Source organism: Scyliorhinus torazame, chromosome 1 (assembly GCF_047496885.1).
Source record: "Scyliorhinus torazame isolate Kashiwa2021f chromosome 1, sScyTor2.1, whole genome shotgun sequence".
NCBI lineage: Eukaryota > Metazoa > Chordata > Chondrichthyes > Carcharhiniformes > Scyliorhinidae > Scyliorhinus > Scyliorhinus torazame.
This window is the reverse complement of record NC_092707.1, coordinates 212,097,436-212,124,634: the sequence shown is the minus strand read 5'-3', so window position 1 is coordinate 212,124,634 and position 27,199 is coordinate 212,097,436. Positions and strand designations below refer to the sequence as shown.

General features: G+C 50.7%; 1 protein-coding gene across 4 annotated transcripts in view; it reads left to right on the top strand.

Annotated features, from left to right (window-relative positions):
* LOC140418707 (regulating synaptic membrane exocytosis protein 3-like) overlaps nucleotides 1–27,199 on the top strand; it is a 559,728-nt gene that overhangs the window by 507,952 nt on the left and 24,577 nt on the right. For all 4 annotated transcript variants that reach the window (XM_072502288.1, XM_072502300.1, XM_072502279.1 and 1 more), the window contains 2 exons: nucleotides 1,255–1,367; nucleotides 13,407–13,508. In XM_072502288.1, coding sequence (XP_072358389.1) covers nucleotides 1,255–1,367; nucleotides 13,407–13,508 — 215 coding nt within the window. The remainder of the gene's footprint in view (nucleotides 1–1,254; nucleotides 1,368–13,406; nucleotides 13,509–27,199) is intronic.

Below are 27,199 nucleotides of genomic sequence, written 5' to 3'. Positions count from 1 at the left end.
GTTGGAGTCATATCTGGCACAAAGGAAGATGGTTGTGGTGGTTAGATGTTAATCACCTCAGTCCCAGGGCATTGCTGTAGGAGTTCCTCATGGTAATGTCCAAGTCTCAACCATCTCCATCAAGCTGCTTCATCAATCGCCTTCTTTAAGGTCAGAAGTGGGGATGTTTGCTGATGGTTCGCTGATGATGCACAATGTTCAATTCTATCCGCAACTCCTCAGATACTGAATCAGTCCTTGTCCATATGCAACAAGACCTGGATAATATCCAAGCTTCGGCTGATAATTGGCAAGTAATATTCACGCCACACAAGTGGCAGACAATGACCAACTCCAATGAAAGAATCTAATATTTAATGGCATTATCACCACTGAGTTCCCCACGATCAACTTCTTGGGGTTTAACATTGACAAGAAACTGAACTGGACTAGCCATATCAATACTGTGGGACTGGGGCTGGGAATTTTGCAGGACAGGGGCTGGGAATTCAGCAACGAGTAACTCACTTCCTGATTTTCCAAAGCCTGTCCACCACCTACAAGGCACAAGTCAGGAGTGTGATGGAATATTCTCCACTTGCCTGAATGGGTGCAGCTTCAACAACACTTAAGTAGCTGAACACCATCGGGATAAAGCAGCCCATTTGATTTACTCCCCATCCATCATTGATGCATGGTGGCAGCCATGTGTACCATTTACAAAATGCACTGCAGGAACCTGCCAAGACTCCTTCAACAGCATCTTCCAAACCCATGACCTCTACCAACTAGAAGAACAAGGACAGCAGACACATAGGAACACCACCATCTGCACGATCCTTTCCAAGAGATACACCATCCTCACTTGGAACTCTATCGCTGTTCCTTCACTGTCGTCAAGAAAAAATTCTAGATTTCCCTCCCGAACAGCACAGTGGGTGTACCTATACCACACGGACTGCAGTAGTTCAAGAAGGCAGCTCCCCACCACCTTCCCATGGGCAATGAGGGATGGGTAATAAAAATACCAGTGACATGAACAAATTTTAAAAATTCTCATTAAACTTTCAAAAAATTCTCAGTAAACTCTGTAAATTTCCAGTGAAGTCTTAGTGAATTCTCAGTTACCTTTCCAGACACTCTCAGCAAACCCTTCCCAAATTCCCCCAAACTGATAGGAAACTCTTACTGCACGTGGTGCCCCTGCACACACTCTGATTAAAGATGCTGAGAGCTGTTTGGAGCAGTCATTAACCATGGTCTCTTGTTTTCCAGCTTGGTTTTCCCCACAGCAAGGTTGGGAGCAGATGGTCAGTTTAGTGATTTTTTGGATGGAATTGGTCCTGCCCAGCTAGTGGGACGACAGACATTGGCAGCCCCTTCCATGGGTAAGTCGTTTACTCAAGTGAGCTTGGATCAGTTCACTCATTCTGCTAACCTCCTAAATTCTGCTCTTTGTTCGAAGGATGTCTAACATTCAGATTGTAATGTACATTTGGCTGTCTCCAGCTTGTGTTCCTAAACACAATGGCCTGAATTTTTAGGATGGCGGAAACTTGGTAGGGATCACATCCCCACTGATTCCAGCAGCCCTGATGCCATATTACATTTTAATGAGCTTTGATTGGCATAAGGTCAACCTTACTCAGGAGGAAGTGCGGTCTTGGAGAGCTGCCAGCCAATCAGATTGGTCGGCAGCTCTCCAATCCCTCCAGAAACAGCACCACAGTGGCTTGGAAGAGGACAGGTAAGTGGCAAGGGTCATAGAGCAGGGAGGGTAGGGAATGTCGAGGATGTTGCCAGGGTGCTGATTGGGGTCGGGGGTGACAGGTTAGGGGTGGGGCTGGGAGGAACATTTGCAAGTCACTGGGCCTCAGGAGGGTGTCCCCGGTCAGAACGGGCCTTCTGATCGAGGTGACCCGCCAGCCTTAAAATTGAAGAAAATGGGGAAAGTGAAGCCTGGGAATTCTAGACCAGTTAACCTAATATCTGTTTCCAGGAGATGGCTGGGTCTATAACAATTAAGTAGAGAGAATCAATGAGGATTTGTAAAGGCTAAGTCTTCTTGATAAATCTGGTTGAATTTGTTGACAAGCAATGAACAAAGAACAAAGAGCAAAGAAAATTACAGCACAGGAACAGGCCCTTCGGCCCTCCAAGCCCGTGCCGACCATGCTGCCCGACTAAACTACAATCTTCTACACTTCCTGGGTCCGTATCCCTCTATTCCCATCCTATTCATGTATTTGTCAAGATGCCCCTTAAATATCACTATCGTCCCTGCTTCCACCACCTCCCCCGGCAGCGAGTTCCAGGCACCCACTACCCTCTGTGTAAACAGCTTGCCTCGTATACCTCCTCTAAACCTTGCCACTCGCACCTTAAACCTATGCGCCCTAGTAATTGACCCCTCTACCCTGGGGAAAAGCCCGGGTTGCTGCTGCTACTGATCGACCTTCTTCTAACGCTCCGCGAGATATTCTAGGAACGGTTGCCACCGCCTGTAAAACCCCTGTGCAGACCCTCTCAAAGCAAACTTAATTCTCTCCAATTTTATGAACCCCGCCATGTCGTTAATCCAGGCCTCCAGGCTAGGGGGCTTCGCCTCCTTCCACAATAGCAAGACCCTTCGCCGGGCTACTAGGGACGCAAAGGCCAGAATTCCGGCCTCTTTCGCCTCCTGCACTCCCGGCTCATCCACTACTCCAAATATTGCTAGTCCCCAGCTTGGCTTGACCCGGACTTTCACCACCTGGGATATTACTCCCGCCACAACTCTCCAGAACCCCTCCAGTGCCGGGCATGACCAAAACATATGAACATGGTTCGCCGGGCTCCCTGAACATCTTTCACATCTATCCTCTACCCCAAAGAACCTACTCAGCCTCGCCCTCGTCAAATGCGCTCTGTAAACCACCTTAAATTGTATCAGACTGAGCCTGGCACACGAGGAGGAGGTATTAACCCTACCCAGGGCATCCGCCCATAGCCCTTCCTCAATCTCCTCCCCCAGCTCCTCCAATTACCTTTCAATTCTTCGACTAGCGCTTCCCCCTCTTCTTTCATCTCTTGGTATATTTCCGACACCTTGCCCTCCCCGACCCATGCCCCCGAGATCACCCTATCTTGAACTTCTTGTGCCGGTTGCAACGGAAATTCCCTCACTTGTCGCCTCACAAAAGCCCTCACCTGCATATATCTAAATGCATTTCCCGGGGGTAACAACCAAGTTTATTCAACCGCTCCTCATAGCTAATGCCCTCCATACCAGGCAACATCCCGGTAAATCTCTTCTGCACCCTCTCTAAAGCCTCCACATCCTTCTGGTAGTGTGGCAACCAGAATTGAACACTATACTCCAAGTGTGGCCTAACTAAGGTTCTATACAGCTGCAACATGACTTGCCAATTCTTATAAGCAATGCCACGGCCAATGAAGGCAAGCATGCCGTATGCCTTCTTGACTACCTTCTCCACCTGTGTTGCCCCTTTCAGTGACCTTTGGACCTGTACACCTAGATCTCTTTGACTTTCAATACTCTTGAGGGTTCTACCATTCACTGTATATTCCCTACCTGCATTAGACCTTCCAGAATGCATTGCCTCACATTTGTCCGGATTAAACTCCATCTGCCATCTCTCCGCCCAAGTCTCCAAACGATCCAAATCCTGCTGTATCCTCTGACAGTTCTCATCGCTATCCGCAATTCCACCAACCTTTGTGTCGTCTGCAAACTTACTAATCAGACCAGTTACATTTTCCTCCAAATCATTTATATATACTACGAACAGCAAAGGTCCCAGCACTGATCCCTGCGGAACACCACTAGTCACAGCCCTCCAATCATAAAAGCATCCTTCCATTGCTACTCTCTGCTTTCTATGACCTAGCCAGTTCTGTATTCACCTTGCCAGCTCACTCCTGATCCCATGTGACTTCACCTTTTGTACCAGTCTACCATGAGGGACCTAGTCAAAGGCCTTACTGAAGTCCATATAGACAACATCCACTGCCCTACCTGCATCAATCATCTTTGTGACCTCTTCAAAAAACTCTATCAAGTTAGTAAGACACGACCTCCCCTTCACAAAACCACACTGCCTCTCACTAATACGTCCATTTGCTTCCAAATGGGAGTAGATCCTGTCTCGAAGAATTCTCTTCAGTAATTTCCCTACCACTGACATAAGGGTGTGGTAGTATGCATCACCGGCCTGTAGTTCCCTGGATTATCCTTGCTACCCTTCTGAAACAAAGGAACAACATTGGCTATTCTCCAGTCCTCCAGGATAATGGACAGGAGAATGTTTATGGATATCACTTATACTCTTTTGAGAAAACAAAAATCAATAAATTGAAAATGATAGGGGTTGACGGGGCACCATAGCAAAAAAATCTAAACTTCAAAGGAAACATAATTAAATAAACCAAAACATCCTTTCCGGGAGTGATAATGCATCCAGACCCTGTGGTGCCCATCGGGCATGGAAGGCCAGAAGCGAATGGCGGACACTCTGTGCTCCCTCTCAGGGACTCCCGTCCATGAACATAGCTGGGGTAGAGGGGCAGGCAGTCAGGTCAGAGAATCCCCTTGACCACCCGCTGCCTGGACCTGTAGATGGCCACCGTGGTCAAGCCTAAGGGCAGGCTAATGAGGAGCCCCCCCAGCCCCCCGCACCGGGTGACCAAAGATGAGGAATGTGGGCCTGATGTACAGTCAATAATTGAGGAGCAGTCCCTTCAACCTTGGGCAATCTAGATGTACGTGAGACACGGACTCCCCTTGGCTGTGTGTCAATTTTGTGGGGGCATTTGATAAAGTCCCTCAGAGAGGATTGTTAGCTAAAGCTGTTCCTGTGCTGTACATTTCTTTGTTCTTATGGAATTGAAGGAAAGTTCTTGACTTCAGGAAATTGGCTGAATGGCTGGAGACAGAGTGTAGGGTTAATGGGCGGTCGGATTAATGGGCAGGGTGTAATGAGTAATGTCCCTTAAGAATCCATAATAGGGCCTCAACTATGCACCGTGTTTATTAGCAGCTTGGATTTTCAGATAGTCACATATCCAAATTTGTAATGGCAGAAAGAAAAGCACATTGATAACAGTGGAGGTTGAAGCAGGAAATTACAAAGAGAAAGTGATAGTTTAAGGAACTGGGTAAAACTTTGGCAAATGGATTTCAATGTAGGAAAACGTGGGGTCATCCATTATGGATTTAAAAGGAAAGGGTACTTTCCCATTGGTGAAAAATTGGAAGCTTTGGAGGTACAAAGAGTTTGGGGATTCCAGGTACACAGACCATAAAAATGTCATGAACACACTCAGAAAAATAGTTCAAAAAGCTAATGGGATACTGGCCTTTATATTTAGAGGACTGGAATAGAAGGGCATCAGCCATACAAAGCCCGGGTTAAACCACACCCGGAGTTATAGTGAGGTGTTCTGGGCACCACACCATGGGAAGGATGTTGACCTTGGAAGGAGTGCAGAGTAGATTTACCACAATGGTACCTGGACATTAGAGGTTAAGTTACAAGAAGAGATTACACAAGCCAGGGTGGTAGCCCCTGAAATTTAAAAGACAAAAGGATGATTTGATTCAAGATATTAAAAGGAACAAATTGGGAAGATAGAGATGAACTATTTCTGCTGGCTGGGGAGCCCAGGTCTGGGGACATAGCCTACAAATTAGAGCCAGAGCTTTTAGAAAACTAGGTGGAGCAGGGAGAGGCGAGAGCAGTTGGGGGGGAGAGCTGGGTGGCCCGGAGCAGGATGGGTGCGGAGCAGGGGGGCCAGAGCAGGGGGGGGGGGGGGAGAGAGAGCAGGGGGAGGCGGAGCAAGGGGGGGAGAGTGGGGGGGGGCGGAGCGGGGAAGGAGGGTCGGAGCAGGGGGAAAGCGGAGCAGGGGGGTGAAGGAGGGAGAGGATAGGTGGGGGCAGCGTGGAGCTGGAAGAGGCTGGAGCGGGGAGGGTTAAGAGCATGGGGAGGCGGAGCTGAGGGGTGGGGGTGCAGTGAGGAGGGGGGTTCCTGGAAAGGGGGGGGTGAGCAGCGGGGGAGGAACCGAAGAGCAAGGGGCGGAAGTAGGTGGGGGAGTGGAGCGGGGGGGGGGGGGAAGCACAGGGCAGGGGGAGGCGGGAGGAAGGGAGGTCAGAGCGGGCAGGGGGCAGTGGTTGAAACATGGGGGGGCGGGGGAAGGAGGCTGAGGCATGGAAGCGGGGTAGGGGAGGCCAGAATAGGGGGGATCAGATTAAGAACCTGTGCAGGTATTAGTCAGGCCAGTCAATGTACCAACTATATCTGGCTCACTGTAAATTTGGCCACTCTTTTATTCTTTCAAGCAGAACAGGGAGATGTAGAAAGAGAACAAAATTATGGCCTGTGTTTTTGATATTTGAGGTACATGAACAGCAAAACTTAGCATTTTGCTGAATGATAGCATGATGCAAAACAGAAGATCATTGAGCCCATCAAGGCTGTGTGTCTGTTTGAAAGAATATCCATATTAATCCCATCATCCTGCTTTTCCCCCAGAGCTGTGCAAGTTTCTCCTGCACAAGTATTTATCCAATTTCCTTTTGAAAGTTCCTAATGAATTTGCTTCCACCACCCTTTCAGACAGCTCCTTCCAGATCACAACAGCTCTCTGTGTAAAAAAAAACTACTCATCTCCCCATTTTACTTTGAATAATTATTTTAAATCTGCACATGTTCTTTGATTTCTTACCCTTCCATCACTGGGGGGAAAACTCTACTTATTTACATTTCATGAGTTTGAACACTTCTATCTCTGCCACTAACCTTCTCTGCTCGAAGGGGAACAATCCCAGTCTCTTCAAGTAACTGAAGTTCCTAGCCCCATTCTAGTAAAACTCCTCTGCACCCTCTCCAAAGGCCTTGACATTCTTCCTACATTGTGAAACTGAAAATTGGACACAAAACTCCATTTGAGGCTGAGCCAGAGATTGAAGGGATGTTGAGATAGAATCAGCCTGTGAAGTGAAAGGCACAATTTTCACCTCAGTGAAGAGGCACAGAATTAGAGAATGCACAGTATAATTTTTGTAAAGAGGAGTTTTCTGGACTGGAAAAAAGTCAAAAGGCTCTTGAGGACAAGCAAGAGTATCAAAGAAGATTGAGAGCAGCAAGATGCATGAGCGAGTCCAGGATTAAAGTTCAGGCAGTTCCTTAAAGTGATAAGAAGTCTTACAACACCAGGTTAAAGTCCAACAGGTTTGTTTCGAATCGCTAGCTTTCGGAGCGCAGCTCCTTCCTCAGGTGAATGAAGAGGTGGGATCCAGAAACATATATATAGACAAAGTCAATGATGCAAGACGAAACTTTGAATGCGAGTCTTTGCAGGTAATTCAATCTTTACAAGTCCAGACGGAGCAACTGGAGAGAGGGATAATCACGGGTTAAAGAGGTGTGAGTTGTCTCAAGCCAGGACAGTTGGTAGGATTTTGCAAGCCCAGGCCAGATGGTCCGGTTCCCAAAGGTGGATGAGGAGTCTTCGGGGGCCCAATTGGGCTTGGTGAAGTGATAGACGGATTGGGGGCAATGCAATCAGGTAACGCCCTGGGACCTGACGGATTCCCAGTGGAATTTTATAAAAAGTTTTCGGGGCTAGTGGGACGCTGTTAAGGCTTTCAGTGAATCCAAGGAGTTTGGAGTGCTTCCCCCAACGCTATCACAGGCATCAATCTCTCTCATCCTGAAGCGAGACAAGGAACCGGAGAGCTGTGGATCATACAGGCCAATTTCCCTTTTAAATGTTATAATGATGCCAGCTGAGGGGCGTGAGGCTGAGGTGGTAGTTGCCATGGACGCGGAGAAGGCTTTCGACCGGGTGGAGTGGACATACTTATGGGATATTTTAGGCAGGTTTGGGTTCGGGCAGGGATTTGTGGACTGGGTCCGGCTGTTATATCAGGCCCCGGTGGCAAATGTGAGAACCAACCAAACCCGGTCAGAATATTGTAATCTCGGGAGAGGGACAAGGTAGGGATGCCCGCTCTCCCCATTATTGTTTGCCCTGGGTTTCTCTCTATGCGGATGACTTACTACTTTATGTTACAGACCCGGTGGGGGGGGTGATGACCAAAATCAGGGAGGTCCGAGGAGAATTTGGCTGATTTTCAGGCTATAAGTTGAATATGGGAAAGAGCGAGATATTTGTGATCCAGGCACGGAGCAGGAAAGGAGACTGAGAGAGTTACCTTTTAAAGTGGTGGCGGGGAGTTTTAGAGATTTAGGGATTCAAGTGGCTAAAGAGTGGGGGCAGCCCCATAAGTTAAATCTGGGCAAAGCGGTCGACCAAATGAAAAGGGATTTCCACAGATGGGGCATGCTCCCGCTGACACTAGCGGTAAGGGTCCAGATGATGAGGATGACAGTCCACCCAAGACTGCTTTTCTTTTTTCAATGCCTTCTGATTTTTGTCCCAAAGGCTTTTTTTAGAAAATTAAACGTGACGATTACAGGTTTTGTGTGGGCGGGGGAAACCCCGAGAGTAAAGAGGACACTCCTGGAGCGGGATTGCGGAGAGGGGGGCCTGGCCCTCCCGAGCTTTATTAATTATTACTGGGCTGCCAACATATCGATGGTCAGGAAGTGGGTAGTGGGGGAGGGGTCGGCCTGCGAGCGAGTGGAAGCGGCGTCCTGCAAGAGTACAAGTTTGGAGGCTTTACTAACGGCACCTCTGACGTTATCGCCGGCTCGGTACTCCACAAGCCCTGTTGTGGTGGCAGCCCTAAGGGTGTGGGGACAATGGAGGCCGCACATGGGATTGGAGGGGGCGTCAGTGCGGTCTCCGATTTGTAACAATCACCGGTTTGTCCCGGGGAGGCTGGATGGGGCTTCCGGAGGTGGCAGCAAGCAGTGATCGAGAGATTTGGGGATTTATTTATCCAAGAGGGCTTTCTGACCTTGAAGGCACTAGAGGAGGAGTTTGAGCTCCTGGGCGGGATTGGGATTCGATGTCTTCAGGTCCGGGACTTTGTACGAAGGCAGGTTCCAAGCTTTCCTCGCCTGCCCCTGAGGGGACTACAGGATAAGGTGATGTCAAAAACTGGGGTTGGAGAGGGGAGGATTTCAGAGATATACAAGGAGTTGATGGAGTGCGAGGGGGCCCCGATCAGGGAGGTTAAGCGGAAGTGGGATGAGGAGCTGGGAAGACAGCTGGAAATGGAAAAGTGGGAAAAAGCCTTGAAGAGAGTCAATTCATGCTCGGCCAGTGCCAGACTTAGCCCGATCCTGTTCAAAGTGGTCCACAGGGCCCACATGACGGTAGCTCGGATGAGCAAGTTCTTTGACGAGGTGACCATGTACATATGTTCTGGGCATGTCTCAAGTTGGGGGGATTCTGGCTGGGATTTGCGGACGTTTTGTCAGAAGTCTTGGAAGGGAGGGTAACGGCGAGTCCAGAACTGGTAATATTTGGGGTATCGGATGATCCAGGGGCCGGCGGGGGGGGGGGGGGGGGGGTGCGATGTCCTCGACTTCTCCTCCCTGGTGGCCCGGAGATGGATTTTGCTGGGATGGAGGGACTCGGAGCCCCCAAAGTCAGGTGTGTGGGTCAGCGACATGGCGGGGTTTCTCAGCCAGGAAAAAAATCAAGTTCACCTTGAGAGGATTGTGGTAGTATGTATTAGGGGTCATGTGGGACTGGAAGCCCTAATGTCATTGGCTGACAGATCCCGGGTCCTGGTTGGCCGTTGACCTCTAGCTCCGCCCTGAAGGCGGAGTATAAGAAGCCGGAGTCCTCCCCCGCAGGCCATTCTACTATCGAGCTGCGGGGGAACAGGCACGCTTAATAAAGCCTCATCGACTTCACTCTATTCGTCTCTCGGAGTCTTTGTGCGCTACAATTTATTAAGCGTGCCTAAAAAGGACTATGGAGATCAGGATCATCCCGGAATGCCTGAGGATCAGCCCCCACGCAGTGAACGCAGCAGCAGCCTTCAAGCACTGGCAGACTTGTTTTGAGGCCTACCTCAGAACGGCCACCGGCCGGGTCACAGAAGACCAAAAACTACAGGTCCTGCACTCGAGGTTAAGCACGGAGATTTTCTCCCTCATCGAAGACGCGGAGGATTTCCAGACGGCGTTCGCAGCACTGAAAAGTCTCTATGTCCGCCCAGTTAACCAAATCTACGCTCGCTACCAGCTCGCGACGAGACGGCAAAGTCCCGGAGAATCGATGGACGAATTCTACGCCGCGCTGCTGATTTTGGGACGAGCCTGCAGCTGCCCTTCGGTGAACGCAAATGAACACACGGACATGTTAATGCGCGATGCTTTTGTGGCAGGTATGAATTCCTCCCAAATCCGCCAAAGACTTCTAGAAAGAGAGTCGCTCGGACTCTCAGAGGCACGGGCCCTAGCAGCCACCCTAGACGTGGCCGCGCGTAATACCCGCGCCTATGGCCCCGACCGCGCGGCAGCCCATTGGGCTCCGTACGTACCCGTCGCGACAAACCCACCCCCCCCCGGACACCCCACAGGCTTGCGCGGTCCAAACGCCAAGTCGCACCGGGGGCGCCCGCTGCTATTTCTGCGGCCAGGCGAAACACCCCCGGCAGCGCTGCCCGGCCCGCGCAGCAATCTGCAAGAGCTGCGGGAAAAAGGGCCATTTCGCGGCTGTGTGCCGCTGTCCCGGGAGAACAGGGAGCCCTGCAAGCCGTTTACGCTCCCCAACACCCCCCAGCGCCCATGTACGACCCGCAGGCGCAGCCGCTCTGGGTCCCGACATCCGCGGTCCCGGGAGAACAGGGAGCCCTGCACGCCGCTTACGCTCCCCAACCCCCCCCCCCCCCCCGTATGACTCGCCGGCGCTACCAATTTGGGTCCCGACCACCGCTGTCCACAGAGATGAGGGAGCCCTGCGCAGTCCTAACGGTCCCCAACCCCCCCAGCGCCCCATGTGCGACCCGCAGACGCCGCCATTTTGGGTCCCGGCCACCGCGAGGGGAGGAAGGGCGCCGCCATCTTGGACCACCCCCAGACCTGTACGACGCGTGGGGGCGGCCATTTTGTCCACCCCCGCCGCCATCTTGTGACCCCCCAGCCATGTGCGATGTATGGGGGCAGCCATTTTGTTCATCCCCGACGCCATCTTGGACGACAACAACGGACCCCAGTGTCGACGGCTCCACGGGGTTCGAGGAAGACGCTCCACTACTACAACCACGTCTCGCTTCAATTACGCTAGATCAAGCTCGGCCCCAGACACTCCAGACGACGACGACAACGGTGCTAATAAACGGGCACGAGACACCATGCCTAGTCGACTCCGGGAGCACGGAGAGCTTTATCCACCCCGACACAGTAAGACGCTGTTCCTTAACCACCCGGGGGTCACTCGGTTTTTCCACTTTATCAAGTCCCGCAATCTCCCATACTCTTTACAGGAGGTCCTCCCGGACGCTCTCCACTCCATCCGGTTGCTATTATGTACGAGCACTAATCAAACGCCTCATGAGCGTCTCCTTGTCTTCCCTAGGAGGTCCTCCTCTGGAACGTCGCTGCCGACCTGGCTGGCGGCCCCAGGACCCATCTTGCTCCGAAAGCATGTGCGGGCACACAAGGCGGACCCGTTGGTCGAAAGGGTTCACCTCCTCCACGCGAACCCGCAGTACGCTTACGTGGAGTACCCCGACAGCCGACAGGACACGGTCTCCCTGCGGGATCTGGCGCCCGCCGGCAACACACACACCCCCCCCCCCCCAACACCATTCACCCAACCCCCCCCTTCCTGCCACCGCCGCACCCCGCGACCGCCCCCTTCCCAGGAGGATCGGTTCCCCTCCCCTCAGGCCCGACCAAGAATAAAGCCCAAGCTGAAACCGTAAGGCTCCCGGAGACGACAACACCGGTACAAGCACCAATACCACCACCGGGGCCAAGGCGATCGACACGGACGACCAGACCGCCCGACCGACTCGTGGCGTCGATCTAAATCAATATATGGACTTTTCACAAGAACATTTTGCTTTTCTCCCGATAACTTCTGTAAATAGTTGAAACAGGACAAAATTGTACATACTGTATTGCCATATGAATGTTTTCCTCCCAGGACCAGACCTGTAAACCCTTACCACCATGCGAAGCATCACCCCGCCGGGTTCATTTTTGACAAGGGGTGAATGTGGTAGTATGTATTGGGGGTCATGTGGGACTGAAAGCCCTAATGTCATTGGCTGACAGATCCCGGGTCCTGGTTGGCCGTTGACCTCTAGCTCCGCCCTGAAGGTGGAGTATAAGAAGCCGGAGTCCTCCCCCGCAGGCCATTCTACTATCGAGCTGCGGGGGAACAGACACGCTTAATAAAGCCTCATCGACTTCACTCTATTCGTCACTCGGAGTCTTTGTGCGCTACAAGGATCAACTCAGGGGTTCGCGCAACCGTTGATTGACGTCTTCAAAGAAAATTGAATGTCAGCAGTAAGGGGGGGGGGGGAGAAGAAAACAGGAGGCATGACAGTGTTAGATGAGGACACGGAACTCAGTATACGGGTAATTAGGGAACAGGGCATGGACAGTAGGGACGTTGTTTTTTAGTTTTTTTGCGTGTCTCGCCCCACGCGGTTGTTTAAGAAATGTTAATGTGTTCAACTGTGAATATTACAAATGCTTCAATAAACTATTTTCTTAAACAAAAAGAATAACAGATACCCGGGAGTGCAGTACAGACTGAAATCTAATTGAGGGTACGCAAGAATTGTATAGAATAATATATTGTTATGGGCGAGGCGTTTTCAGAACCCCAAAATGTATCATGGAGTTCAATCAACTCTTTAATGTATTTGTTGCTTTTCCTAGCACACGGCTTGTTCCCTAGGTGTGGGATTACAATTGACACGTGGGTTTTTAAACACAAAACAATGTTTATTCCATGAACTCAACTTAGCATCTTAAATAAACATTGGCTCTCTTAACACCCCTTACTTCAAAGATAACTCAGAAAATATTGCAACAGTAAATAATTCCTCAAAATGTTCCTTCAAACTTCCAAGAGACTTAACACCTTTAAACAGAATCACATCAGATTAAAGGCTTTATTATTATGAGTTTAAATCACCCAAATGATCCAGAGATAGTCTTTCATGGCAGAGATCCAGCTCACTGCAAACACAGACACTCCCCAAGTTCTTTTTCTCCAAACTGCAGCTCTCTGGAAACACCCAGACACACACAAGCTCTTTTTCAAAACTGCAAAATGGCTGACCTGACCTCAGTCCCACCCACTCTCTGACATAACTGTTTCCTTAAATGTACATTGCTTAAACATCCATGTCTTAAAGGTACTCTCACATGACAATATAACCGGGAGTGAGTTATAGGCTGGAATCTAACCAAGGGGTTTTGGAGATGGTTTCCACACTCAATGATGCTCATGATAACCTAATGAATTTTACCGTTATACTGCAGGTGATATTCACATTGGCATGGCTGATCGCAGCGGACAACTGGAGGTAGAAATTATTCAAGTCAGAGGGCTGACCCCTAAGCCTGGTACCAAAGCTTTGCCAGGTCAGTGCTCAGTATAAAATTTGACACCAGTGTTTTAAACGTAATGCCTCTTCCCATTCACTTCCATTGCACACAACCCCAATGGATCAAACCCCTTCCCATTCACTGCTATTGCACACAGTAAAAATGGATCAATCCCCTTCCCATTCACTCCCACTGTGATGTGTTGGGTGTTCTGGATCACATACAGGTCACCAACACTTGAAATAGTGCAACACTATTTTATTGAATCATTAACTGTTTAAACATACTCAGATTGTGGGTTGATACAATACTAGCTTTAACTAAAGACCTTTGCCTTGTCCTAACCAGTCGATGCACTCAGCACATGGTGAATGTCTGTGTTGCAGGCTGTGAGCTTTGTCCTCCTAGCTAGCTGCTACTCGAATGAGCGGAAACTTTGATGCCCCTGTCTTTATAGTGCATGTGCTCTCACTGGTGATTGGCTGCGGTGTTGTGTGTGTTGATTGGTCCCACTGTGTGTCCATCAGTGTGTGTCTGCACCATGATATACTGGTGTATATTATGACATCCCCCTTTTATATAAAAAAAATGTACCTGCGTGACAATAAATAGTGTATGGTGAATGTTCCTGACTATGTGTGTGCAAAATATTTACAGGACTATGTACATAAAACTAAGCTATTTACATGGAAAGGTGCCTGGTGCAGAAAAAGTGTGTCACAAGAATAACGAGATGAACACTAGATACAAACTACTTGAACGATTAAACGGAAGAACAGAAGAGACCAGAGAGTCCATAAGTCCACAAATTAAGTCTCTGAGGTGGGCGACAAATTCTGGTTGACCGCCTCAAGGGTGGGTCGGGAGCCGCCGGCTGAGGAGCGGGCTGGACTGCGTCAGAGTGAGGAGGATGCAGTGTGACCGGGATCTCTGCATAGTCCAGGTCAGGGTCAACAGGAGGGCGTGGCAATAGTGGAGGATCACGTAGCGAGCGCAGAATGAGACGAAGGGCACGTCGATTACGGCGCAGAATGGAACCATCCTTGAAACAGGAACGAGCGGGGAGCCACCTGCCGAAGAACCACAGCGGTTGCAGACCAGCCCCCATCTGGAAGATGGATACGGATGTTGTCATCTGGAGCCAGTGCAGGGAGATCAGCTGCACGGGAGTCATGAGCCGCCTTGTGCTGTGCACTAGACAGTTGCATTCGTTGAAGGACCGGAACGTGGTCGAGGTCTGGGACGTGAATGGACGGCACCATCGTCCTCAGGGTGCGACCCATGAGCAGCTGGGCTGGCGACAGGCCAGTGGACAGTGGGGCCGAGCGATAGGCCAGCAGGGCGAGGTAGAAATCGGATCCAGCATCGGCAGCCTTAAAATGAAATGAAATGAAAATCGCTTATTGTCACAAGTAGGCTTCAATGAAGTTACTGTGGAAAGCCCCTAGTCGCCACATTCCGGCGCCTATTCGGGGAGGCTGGTACGGGAATTGAACCGTGCTGCTGGCCTGCTAGGTCTGCTTTAAAAGTCAGCGATGTAGCCCAGTGTGCTAAACCAGCAGAGGAGCCGTTTGACTATGTGGACGCCCTTCTCCGCTTTGCCGTTGGATTGGGGGTACAGGGGACTGGATGTCACTTGCACAAAATTGTACCTCCTGGCAAAGTTGGACCATTCCTGGCTTGCGAAGCAGGGGCCATTGTCCGACATCAGAGCGGGATGCCGTGACGAGCAAAGGTGTCCTTACAGGCATGGATGGCTGCAGACGATGTGATGTTGTGTAAACGTACCACTTCCGGGTAGTTTGAAAAATAGTCTACAATCAGGACATAGTCCCTGCCCAGCGCATGGAACAGGTCGATGTCGACCTTGGACCAAGGGGACATGACCAACTCATGGGGCTGTAGGGTCTCACGTGGTTGGGCCGGCTGGAAACGCTGACAAGTGGGGCAGTTGAGCACTGTGTTGGCGATGTAGTCATTGATGCCGGGTCAGTACACTGCCTCTCGGGCCCGTCGGCGGCACTTCTCCACGCCAAGATGGCCCTCGTGTAGCTGTTCCAAGACGAGCTGGCGCATGCTGTGTGGGATGACAATGCGGTCCAGCTTCAGGAGGGCACGTCGTCAGATCGTCTCTGATGTTGTAGAACTGCGGGCATTGGCCCTTGAGCCACCCGTCTGTTAGGTGGCGCATGACACGCTGTAGCAGGGGGTCAGCCGCTGTCTCGCGGCGAATTTGGACGAGGCGTTCATCCGTAGCAGGCGGATTGGAGGCCACGAAGGCCACATGGGCGTCAACCTGGCAGACGAATCCCGCTGGGTCACACAGAGTGTTGACTGCCCTGGAGAGTGCGTCGGCAATGATTAGGTCTTTGCCCGGGGTGTATACCAGCTGGAAGTCATATCGCCGGAGTTTGAGCAGAATGCGCTGGAGGCGAGGCGTCATGTCGTTCAAGTCTTTCTGTAATATATTGACCAGCGGGCGATGGTCGGTCTCGACGGTGAATTGGGGAAGGCCGTACACATAATCATGAAACTTGACGACACCGGTCAAAAGGTCTAGGCACTCCTTTTCTATCTGCACGTAGCGCTGTTCCGTGGGGGTCATGGCGCGTGACACATATGCAACGGGGGCCCATGATGAGGCCTCATCGCGTTTCAGGGGCACTGCCCCAATGCCAGATTGGCTGGCATCGGTCGAAATTTTTGTCTCTTTTGCTGGATCAAAGAAAGCTAAGACCGGGGCCGTGGTGAGTTTGGTTTTGAGTTCTCTCCACTCGCGCTCGTGGGCAGGGAGACATTGGAAGTCTGTCATCTTCCTGACCAGGTTCCTGAGAGCCGTGGTATGAGAGGCGAGGTTAGGGATGAACTTCCCTAGGAAGTTGACCATGCCCAGAAATCGGAGGACCGCCTTCTTGTCCTCTGGCTTTTTCATGGCTGTGATAGCAGCCACCTTGTCCGCATCCGGCCGCACACCCAACAGGGAGATGTGGTCCCCGAGGAACTTGAGTTCCGTCTGGCCGAAGGAGCATTTGGCTCTGTTGAGGCGTAGGCCCTGCTCCCGTAAGCGTTTGAACATGCGCTGGAGGCAACTGACATGCTCCTGCAGGGTGGTGGACCAAATGATTATGTCGTCGACATAGACACAAACACCTTCAATGCCTTCCATCATTTGTTCCATGATCCTGTGGAACACTTCTGAAGCCGACATGATCCCAAACTGCATCCTGTTGTAACAATATCTGCCAAAGGGGTTTTAAAGGTACACAGTTTCCTGCTGGATTTGTTGAGCTGGATTTGCCAGAATCCTTTCGAGGCGTCAAGTTTGGTGAAGAGCTTGGCGTGAGCCATCTCGCATGTGATCTCTTCGCGCTTGGGGATTGGATAATGCTTCCTCGTGATATTGCGATTCAGATCCTTAGGATCAATGCAAATTCTGAGCTCCACGGAAGGCTTTTTTACGCACACCATGGAACTGACCCAGTCGGTTGGTTCCGTAACTCAGGAGATCACTCCTTGATCTTGGAGGTCCTGCAGCTGCTGCTTGAGGCGGTCCTTGAGGGGTGCTGGGACTCTGAGAGGTGCATGCACCACAGGCGTGGCGTTCTGTTTGAGTAGGATCTTGTAAGTATATGGGAGCATGCCCATGCCTTCGAAGACGTCGCGGTGCTGGTCGATGATGGCGTTGAGTTGCGCCCTGAAGTCAGCGTCCTGGAAGGCAGACGTGTCATCAGGAGAGAGAGAGTGAACTCTTTGAACGAGGTGTAGCAATTTGCACGCCTGTGCGCCAAGCAGAGAGTCCTTCGAGGAGCCCACGATCTCGAAAGGAAGGATAGCTTTTCATGAATTGTGCGTCACTTCGAGTTGGCATGAGCCGGTAGCAGGAATGATGTTGCCATTGTAGTCCAATAGCTGGCAGGCCGATGGAAGGATGGCTGGTTTGACACAAAGGCTTTGGAAAGCAGACCACGCCATGAGATTGGCGGAAACACCAGTGTCCAGACAGAATCGTATTTGGGACCGGTTGACCGTCAGGGTGGCACACCATTCATCGTCTGGATCGATGCTGTATACCGACAGCGGCTGGTGTCTTTGCTTCGGGGACAGCCTGTTTTTCATTACGACACCGACTCGAAAAGGCACCTTCGGGTCCTCGGTGTGACTGCTGTGTGGGAGGTCCGCATCGAACTCGGTGACCGTGGGTTGAATTGCCCGAACATTCCTTCGAGGCTGGTTGAAGCGATATGAGTTGGCAGGCTGAGCTGCTCAACAGCAGGCAACATAGTAGCCAAGTCTTCCACATCGTAGGCATTGTCGAGATTTTGTGGGGCATTGCCGCTTTAAATAGGCGGAGCCACAGCTGCTGCACGTCGTGACGCCAGCACGTTCGCTGCGCCACCGCGCGTGCGTGGTGCGGTCCTGCATGGTGCGCGCCTGCGCATTACGTTCCTCAACGTCGCCGTCCCCTCGTTTGGTGCGTACAAGCGCGGGAGTCCGCGAAAAGCGCGCGAAATGGCCACCCTCATCCAGGCTGAGGCCCTGGAGGTGCTCAAACACTTGGACCCGTTCCACCTCGTGGGGAGCTTGCCGCGCCATTTCAGCCGCTTGTATATGGGAATACCGACTCGTGGCGTTTTCATGTAAGACACAGGTCTCGATGGCGGTCGCTAGGGTGAGTTGCTTTACTTTGAGGAGCTGCTGACGTAGGGGGTCCGACTGAACACCGAAAACGATCTGGTCGCGTATCATGGAGTCGGAGGTGGGACCGTAGCTGCAAGATTGCGCAAGGATGCGGAGGTGCATTAGAAAGGATTGGAAAGGTTCATCCTTACCCTGCAAACGCTGCTGGAACACATAGTGTTCAAAACTTTCATTCACCTCTACGCTGCAGTGAGTGTCAAACTTGAGGAGAACCGTCTTGAACTTTGTCTTATCTTCGTTATCTGCAAAGGTGAGAGAGTTGAAAATGTGGATGGCATGTTCCCCGGCCGTGGAGTGGAGAAGAGCAATCTTTCTGGTGTCCGAAGTGCCCTCCCTGACCGTAACTTCGAGGTAGAGCTGGAAGCGCTGTTCGAAAATCTTCCAGTTGGCCCCGAGGTTGCCGGCGATGCGGAGCGGCGGCTGCGGGCTGATGTTATCCATGTTTCAGAATGACGGAATGCTGGCGGAAGGCAGATCACTTGCAGGTAGGTCTAAGAAGTGCTAGTGTCCCACCACACCTGGTATCATGATGTGTTGGGTGTTCTGGATCACATACAGGTCACCAACACTTGAAATAGTGCAACACTATTTTATTGAATCATTAACTGTTTAAACATACTCAGACTGTGGGTTGATACTATACTAACTTTAACTAAAGACCCTTGCCTTGTCCTAACCAGTCGATGCACTCAGCACATGGTGAATGTCTGTGTTGCAGGCTGTGAGCTCTGTCCTCCTAGCTAGCTGCTACTCGAATGAGCAGGAACTCTGATGCCCCCTGTCTTTATAGTGCGTGTGCTCTCACTAGTGATTGGCTGCGGTGTTGTGTATGGTGATTGGTCCCACTGTGTGTCCATCAGCGTGTGTCTGCACCATGATATACTGGTGTATATTATGACACACTGTACACAACCCCATTGGATCAAACCCCTTCCCATTCACTCCTATTGTACACAGTCAAAATGGATCAATCCCCTTCTTATTCACTTCTATTGGAGACAATCACAATGGATTAAACCCCTTCCCATTCGCTCGATAGTGCAGAATCCCAATGGATCAAACCCCTTTTCATTCACTCCCCATTGTACACAATTCCAATGCATCAAACCCCTTCCCATTCACCCGCATTTTACACAACCCAATGGATTAACCCCCTTCCCATTCACTCCCGCTGTACACAGTCCCAATGGATCAAACCCCATTGTTTTCACTCCCATTGTACAGAATCCCAATGGGTCAAACCCTTTCCTCTTCACTCCCATTGTACAGAATCCTAATGGATCAAACCCCTTCACATTCACTCCCCATTTTGAAGTATCCCAATGGATCAAACCCCTTCCCCTCACTCCCATTGTATAGAAACCCAATGGATCAAACCCTCCGCATACACTCCCAATTTTGTAGGATCCCAATGGAAACCCATTCGACCAACATCCTATAATATTCTCAATTCTTCAAAGAGCTGTCACTGGCATAAGGGCCAAATAGCTTCTTTCTATACTGTACATTTCTATGATTCTGTGGTCTGACGGCCATTGTATCAGGTAATGAGTGTACTGCTCTGCCTGGGGCAGATTCAGAGGTGACACATTTGATTGATTTTCTTTGACATGTTTTTGTACTCATGGTTTCTTGCATTTTGTTCAATTAGCGATTGCACTGGGCGTATGAAAGAAAGACTTGCATTTATGTAGCACCTGTCACGACCTTCGACACGGCAAAATGCTCCAGAATCAATTCCACATTTCTGTACTGAGCTCTGAAAAGTATCAAGGTAATAATGGCCAGTTAATATGTTTTAGCAGTTCCGGGGGGATAAAATGGCCTTTATTGTTGTGCATCAGATAGAGATTTAGATTCATGTCAGTTCAATCACATTGACTGCACTAATTACACCGACAGGTGCTCGCACTCTCTAAAATTTTAAACTCAAAGTGTCACAATTTAAAACATTACAGCTTGAAGCACCAAGTGTAAAAATGTCACCATGACAAAAAGTAATTAACTTGCACCTAACTGGTGCAAATCTCAACTGAACAGTCAGGAATCAGCCAATCAATAACTAACACCTTTGAAAATCTGTATGAAAAAGGCAGTTCCTTTCTGGGTTTTTTCTGTTATGTCCAAGGAGAATGAAATTTGCAAATCTCTAGAAACATTCTTCAATAGTATCATATAGCCTCTATACTTTTTTTTTAATAAATATTTTATTGAAAATTTTTGGTCAACCAACACAGTACATTGTGCATCCTTTACACAATATTATAACAACACAAATAACAATGACCTATTTTATAAACAGAAAATGGATAAATAATAAATAACAAAAATGAAAACTAACCCTAATTGGCAACTGCCTTATCACAAGTAACACTCTCCAAAAATATAATTTAACAGTCCAATATTATCTGTCGCAACGACCTATACATATTATACAGTATATATTAACAACCCTGAGAGTCCTTCTGGTTCCTCCTCTTCCCCCCCCCCCCCCCCCGATCCTGGGCTGCTGCTGCTGCCTTCTTTTTTCCATTCCATCTATCTTTCTGCGAGGTATTCGACGAACGGTTGCCACCGCCTGGTGAACCCTTGAGCCGACCCCCTGAGAACGAACTTAATCCGCTCTAGCTTTATAAACCCTGCCATGTCATTTATCCAGGTCTCCACCCACGGGGGCTTGGCTTCTTTCCACATTAGCAATATCCTGCGCCGGGCTACTAGGGACGCAAAGGCCAAAACATCGGCCTCTCTCGCCTCCTGCACTCCCGGCTCTTGTGCAACCCCAAATATAGCCAACCCCCAGCTTGGTTCGACCCGGACCCCCACTACTTTTGAAAGCACCTTTGTCACCCCCATCCAAAACTCCTGTAGTGCCGGGCATGACCAAAACATATGGGTATGATTCGCTGGGCTTCTCGAGCACCTCGCACACCTATCCTCCACCCCAAAAGATTTACTGAGCCGTGCTCCAGTCATATGCGCCCTGTGTAATACCTTAAACTGAATCAGGCTTAGCCTGGCACACGAGGACGACGAGTTTACCCTGCTTAGGGCATCTGCCCACAGCCCCTCCTCGATCTCCTCCCCCAGCTCTTCTTCCCATTTCCCTTTTAGTTCATCTACCATAGTCTCCCCTTCGTCCCTCATTTCCCTATATATATCTGACACCTTACCACCCCCCACCCATGTCTTTGAGATCACTCTGTCCTGCACCTCTTGTGTCGGGAGCTGCGGGAATTCCCTCACCTGTTGCCTCGCAAAAGCCCTCAGTTGCATATACCTGAATGCATTCCCTTGGGGCAACCCATATTTCTCGGTCAGCGCTCCCAGACTCGCGAACTTCCCATCCACAAACAGATCTTTCAGTTGCGTTATTCCTGCTCTTTGCCACATTCCATATCCCCCATCCATTCCCCCCGGGGCAAACCTATGGTTGTTTCTTATCGGGGATCCCCCCAAGGCTCCAGTCTTTCCCCTGTGCCGTCTCCACTGTCCCTAAATCTTCAGTGTAGCCACCACCACCGGGCTTGTGGTGTAGTTCTTCGGTGAGAACGGCAATGGGGCTGTCACCATAGCCTGTAGGCTAGTCCCCCTACAGGACGCCCTCTCTAATCTCTTCCACGCCTCTCCCTCCTCCTCTCCCATCCACTTACTCACCATTGAAATATTAGCGGCCCAATAATACTCACTTAGGCTCGGTAGTGCCAGCCCCCCCCCTATCCCTGCTACGCTGTAAGAATCCCTTCCTCACTCTCGGGGTCTTCCCGGCCCACACAAAACCCATGATGCTCTTTTCAATCCTGTTAAAAAAAGCCTTCGCGATCACCACCGGGAGGCACTGAAACACAAAGAGGAATCTCGGGTGGACCACCATCTTAACCACCTGTACCCTCCCTGCCAGTGACAGGGATACCATATCCCATCTCTTGAAATCCTCCTCCATTTGTTCCACCAACCGCGTGAAATTTAACCTATGCAATGTGCCCCAATTCTTGGCTATCTGGATCCCCAGGTAACGAAAGTCCCCTGTTACCTTCCTCAACGGTAGGTCCTCTATTTCTCTACTCTGCTCCCCTGGATGCACCACAAACAACTCACTTTTCCCCATGTTCAATTTATACCCTGAAAAATCCCCAAACTCCCCAAGTATCCGCATTATTTCTGGCATCCCCTCCGCCGGGTCTGCCACGTATAGTAGCAAATCATCCGCATACAAAGATACCCGGTGTTCTTCTCCTCCTCTAAGTACTCCCCTCCACTTCTTGGAACCCCTCAACGCTATCGCCAGGGGCTCAATCGCCAGTGCAAACAATAATGGGGACAGAGGGCATCCCTGCCTTGTCCCTCTATGGAGCCGAAAATATGCAGATCCCCGTCCATTCGTGACCACGCTCGCCATCGGGGCCCTATACAACAGCTGCACCCATCTAACATACCCCTCTCCAAAACCAAATCTCCTCAACACCTCCCACAAATAATCCCACTCCACTCTATCAAATGCTTTCTCGGCATCCATCGCCACTACTATTTCCGTTTCCCCCTCTGGTGGGGCCATCATCATTACACCTAACAGCCTCCGTATATTCGTGTTCAGCTGTCTCCCCTTCACAAACCCAGTTTGGTCCTCGTGGACCACCCCCGGGACACATTCCTCTATTCTCATTGCCATTACCTTGGCCAGGATCTTGGCATCTACATTTAGGAGGGAAATAGGTCTATAGGACCCGCATTGTAGCGAGTCCTTTTCCTTCTTTAAGAGAAGCGATGTCATTGCTTCAGACATAGTCGGGGGCAGTTGTCCCCTTTCCTTTGCCTCATTAAAGGTCCTCGTCAATACCGGGGCGAGCAAGTCCACATATTTTCTATAGAATTCGACTGGGAATCCATCCGGTCCCGGGGCCTTTCCCGCCTGCATGCTCCTAATTCCTTTCACCACTTCTTCTACCTCGATCTGTGCTCCCAGTCCCACCCTTTCCTGCTCTTCCACCTTGGGAAATTCCAGCCGATCCAAGAAGCCCATCATTCTCTCCCTCCCATCCGGGGGTTGAGCTTCATATAATTTTTTATAAAATGTCTTGAACACTCCATTCACTCTCTCCGCTCCCCGCTCCATCTCTCCTTCCTCATCCCTCACTCCCCCTATTTCCCTCGCTGCTCCCCTTTTCCTCAATTGGTGTGCCAGCAACCTGCTCGCCTTCTCCCCATATTCGTACTGTACACCCTGTGCCTTCCTCCATTGTGCCTCTGCAGTGCCCGTAGTCAGCAAGTCAAATTCTACATGTAGCCTTTGCCTTTCCCTGTACAGTCCCTCCTCCGGTGCTTCCGCATATTGTCTGTCCACCCTCAAAAGTTCTTGCAGCAACCGCTCCCGTTCCTTACTCTCCTGCTTCCCTTTATGTGCCCTTATTGATATCAGCTCCCCTCTAACCACCGCCTTCAACGCCTCCCAGACCACTCCCACCTGGACCTCCCCATTATCATTGAGTTCCAAGTACTTTTCAATGCACCCCCTCACCCTTAGATACCCCCCCTCATCTGCCATTAGTCCCATGTCCATTCTCCAGGGTGGGCGCCCTCCTGTTTCCTCCCCTATCTCCAAGTCCACCCAGTGTGGAGCGTGATCCGAAATGGCTATAGCCGTATACTCCGTTCCCCTCCCCTTCGGGATCAACGCCCTTCCCAGCACAAAAAAGTCTATTCACGAGTAGACTTTATGGACATAGGAGAAAAACGAGAACTCCTTACTCCTAGGTCTGCTAAATCTCCACGGGTCTACACCTCCCATCTGCTCCATAAAATCTTTAAGTACCTTGGCTGCTGCCGGCCTCCTTCCAGTCCTGGACTTCGACCTATCCAGCCCTGGTTCCAACACCGTATTAAAATCTCCCCCCATTATCAGCTTTCCCATCTCTAGGTCCGGAATGCGTCCTAGCATCCGCCTCATAAAATTGGCATCATCCCAGTTCGGGGCATATACGTTTACCGAAACCACCGTCTCCCCCTGTAGTTTGCCACTCACCATCACGTATCTGCCCCCGTTATCCGCCACTGTAGTCTTTGCCTCGAACATTACCCGCTTCCCCACTAATATAGCCACCCCCCTGTTTTTCGCATCTAGCCCCGAATGGAACACCTGCCCCACCCATCCTTTGCGTAGCCTAACCTGGTCTATCAGTTTCAGGTGCGTTTCCTGTAACATAACCACATCTGCCTTAAGTTTCTTAAGGTGTGCGAGTACCCGTGCCCTCTTTATCGGCCCGTTCAGCCCTCTCACGTTCCACGTGATCAGCCGGGTTGGGGGGCTTCCTACCCCGCGACCCCCCCCCCCCCCCCTTGTCGATTAGCCATCACCTTTTTCCAGCTCCTCACCCGGTTCCCACGCAGCTGTATCTCCCCCAGGCGGTGCCCCCCCGCCCATCCCCTCCCATACCAGCTCCCCCCTCTCCCCAGCAGCAGCAACCCAGTAATTCCCCCTCCCACCCCCCCCCGCTAGATCCCCCGCTAGCGTAATTACTCCCCCCATGTAGCTCCCAGAAGTCAGCAAACTCTGGCCGACCTCGGCTTCCCCCCGTGACCTCAGCTCGCACCGTGCAACGCCCCCTCCTTCCTGCTTCTCTATTCCCGCCATGATTATCATAGCGCGGGAACCAAGCCCGCGCTTCTCCCTTGGCCCCGCCCCCAATGGCCAACGCCCCATCTCCTCCACCTCCCCTCCTCCCCCCATCACCACCTGTGGAAGAGAGAAAAGTTACCACATCACAGGATTAGTACATAAAACTCCTCTTTCCCCCCTTTTTAACCCCCCTCTTTGCCCCCCACATTCGCCCCACCACTTTGTTCAAACGTTCTTTTTAATAACCCGCTCACTCCAGTTTTTCTTCCACAATAAAAGTCCACGCTTCATCCGCCGTCTCAAAGTAGTGGTGCCTCCCTCGATATGTGACCCACAGTCTTGCCGGTTGCAGCATTCCAAATTTTATCTTCTTTTTATGAAGCACCGCCTTGGCCCGATTAAAGATCGCCCTCCTTCTCGCCACCTCCGCACTCCAGTCTTGATATACACGGATCACCGCGTTCTCCCATTTACTGCTCCGAGTTTTCTTTGCCCATCTAAGGACCATTTCTCTATCCTTAAATCGGAGGAATCTCACCACTATGGCTCTGGGAATTTCTCCTGCTCTCAGCCCTCGTGCCATCACTCGGTATGCTCCCTCCACCTCCAACGGACCCGCCGGGGCCTCCGCTCCCATTAACGAGTGCAGCATCGTGCTCACATATGCCCCGACGTCCGCTCCCTCCACACCTTCAGGAAGACCAAGAATCCTCAGGTTGTTCCTCCTTGCGTTGTTCTCCAGTGCCTCCAACCTTTCCACACATCGTTTCTGATGTGCCTCATGCGTCTCCGTCTTCACCACCAGGCCCTGTATGTCGTCCTCATTCTCGGCTGCCTTTGCCTTCACGACCCAAAGCTCCCGCTCCTGGGTCTTTTGTTCCTCTTTTAGCCCTTCGATCGCCTGTAGTATCGGGGCCAACAGCTCTTTCTTCATTTCCTTTTTGAGCTCTTCCACACAGCATTTCAAGAACTCTTGTTGTTCAGGGCCCCATGTTAAACTGCCACCTTCCGACGCCATCTTGGTTTTTGCTTGCCTTCCTTGCCGCTGTTCTAAAGGATCCACTGCAATCCGGCCACTTTCTCCTCCTTTTTTCATCCGTATCCAGGGGGGATTCCCTTCTGGTTTTCCGCACAGTGTTTTTAGCCGTCAAAATTGCCGTTGGGGCTCCTATCAAGAGCCCAAAAGTCCGTTTCACCGGGAGCTGCCAAAACGTGCGACTCAGCTGGTCATCGCCGCACCCGGAAGTCATCGCCTCTATACTTTTTAATATGTATTCATTTGCAGGATGTGGATGTTGCTGGCTAGACCAGCATTTGTTTCCCATCCTTAATTGCCCATGAGAAGGTGGTGGTGAGCTGCCTTCTTGAACTGCTGCAATCCATGTGGTGTAGGTACATCCACTGTGCTGTTAGGGAGGGAGTTCCAGGACTCTGACCCAGTGACAGTGAAGGAACGGCAATATATTTCCAAGTCAGGATGGTGAGTGATTGGAGGGGAACTTCCAGATAGTGGTGGTGTTCCCATGTGTCTGCTGCCCTTGTCCTTCTGGATGGTTGAGGTTGTGGGTTTGGAAGGTGCTACTGAAGGAGCCTTGGTGAGTTCCTGCAGTGCATCTTGTTAATGGTACACACGGCTGCCACTGTGTGTCGCTGGTGGAAAGAGGGGTTGTTGAAGGGTGATGGATTGGGTGTCAATCAAGCAGCCCACTTTGTCCTGGATGGTGTTGAGCTTCTTGAGTGTTGTTGGAGTCGCACTCATTGCGGCAAGTGGAGATTGTTCCATCACTTCCCTGACTTTATTTTCTACAGTAAATTTCTGTTTGGAACACCTGTCCCCAGTAGGAAAGTTCCCTTCAAAGGCCAAGTCAAGGGAATACTGAAACCACCTCAGGAACAAATTATCACATTATTGGTACACGCTATCTGCAAGCAACCCCATAGGGACATTCTTCAACTCTTCATTATCTGAGAAAGCCTATCAACAAATTTCATCCGCTGCAGAACTGAGAAACTCTGCTTTTAAAAGAGGATTTGACAGCACTGGAATTGTTCAACCTAACTTCCCTTGATAAACAAAATCACTTTCCAACCACTTTGAAGTCCGTGTCTGCGGATCACAGTGGATTTCTCATACTGTAAAGTTTGTGTCCACCCACCATTCCACCAACCGAAACACTCTCTGTTAACTGGAATTCCTGATGTTTCCCAATGTGAAACCTTGCCAGCTCAGACGGTATCCAAAAAACTGAAGGTTCCCCAGAGTTGCCGGGTCACCCGTGGACAGCTGGCCCAGTTCCCCACAGAGACTCTGGTGGTCTTTGCTCCATACACTGTGAACAATGCCTCCGAGTTCTTTACAGAAAACGGGATTAAATAGAAACACGTCTGGGGGTTGAAAGCATGGCCTACAGGAGAA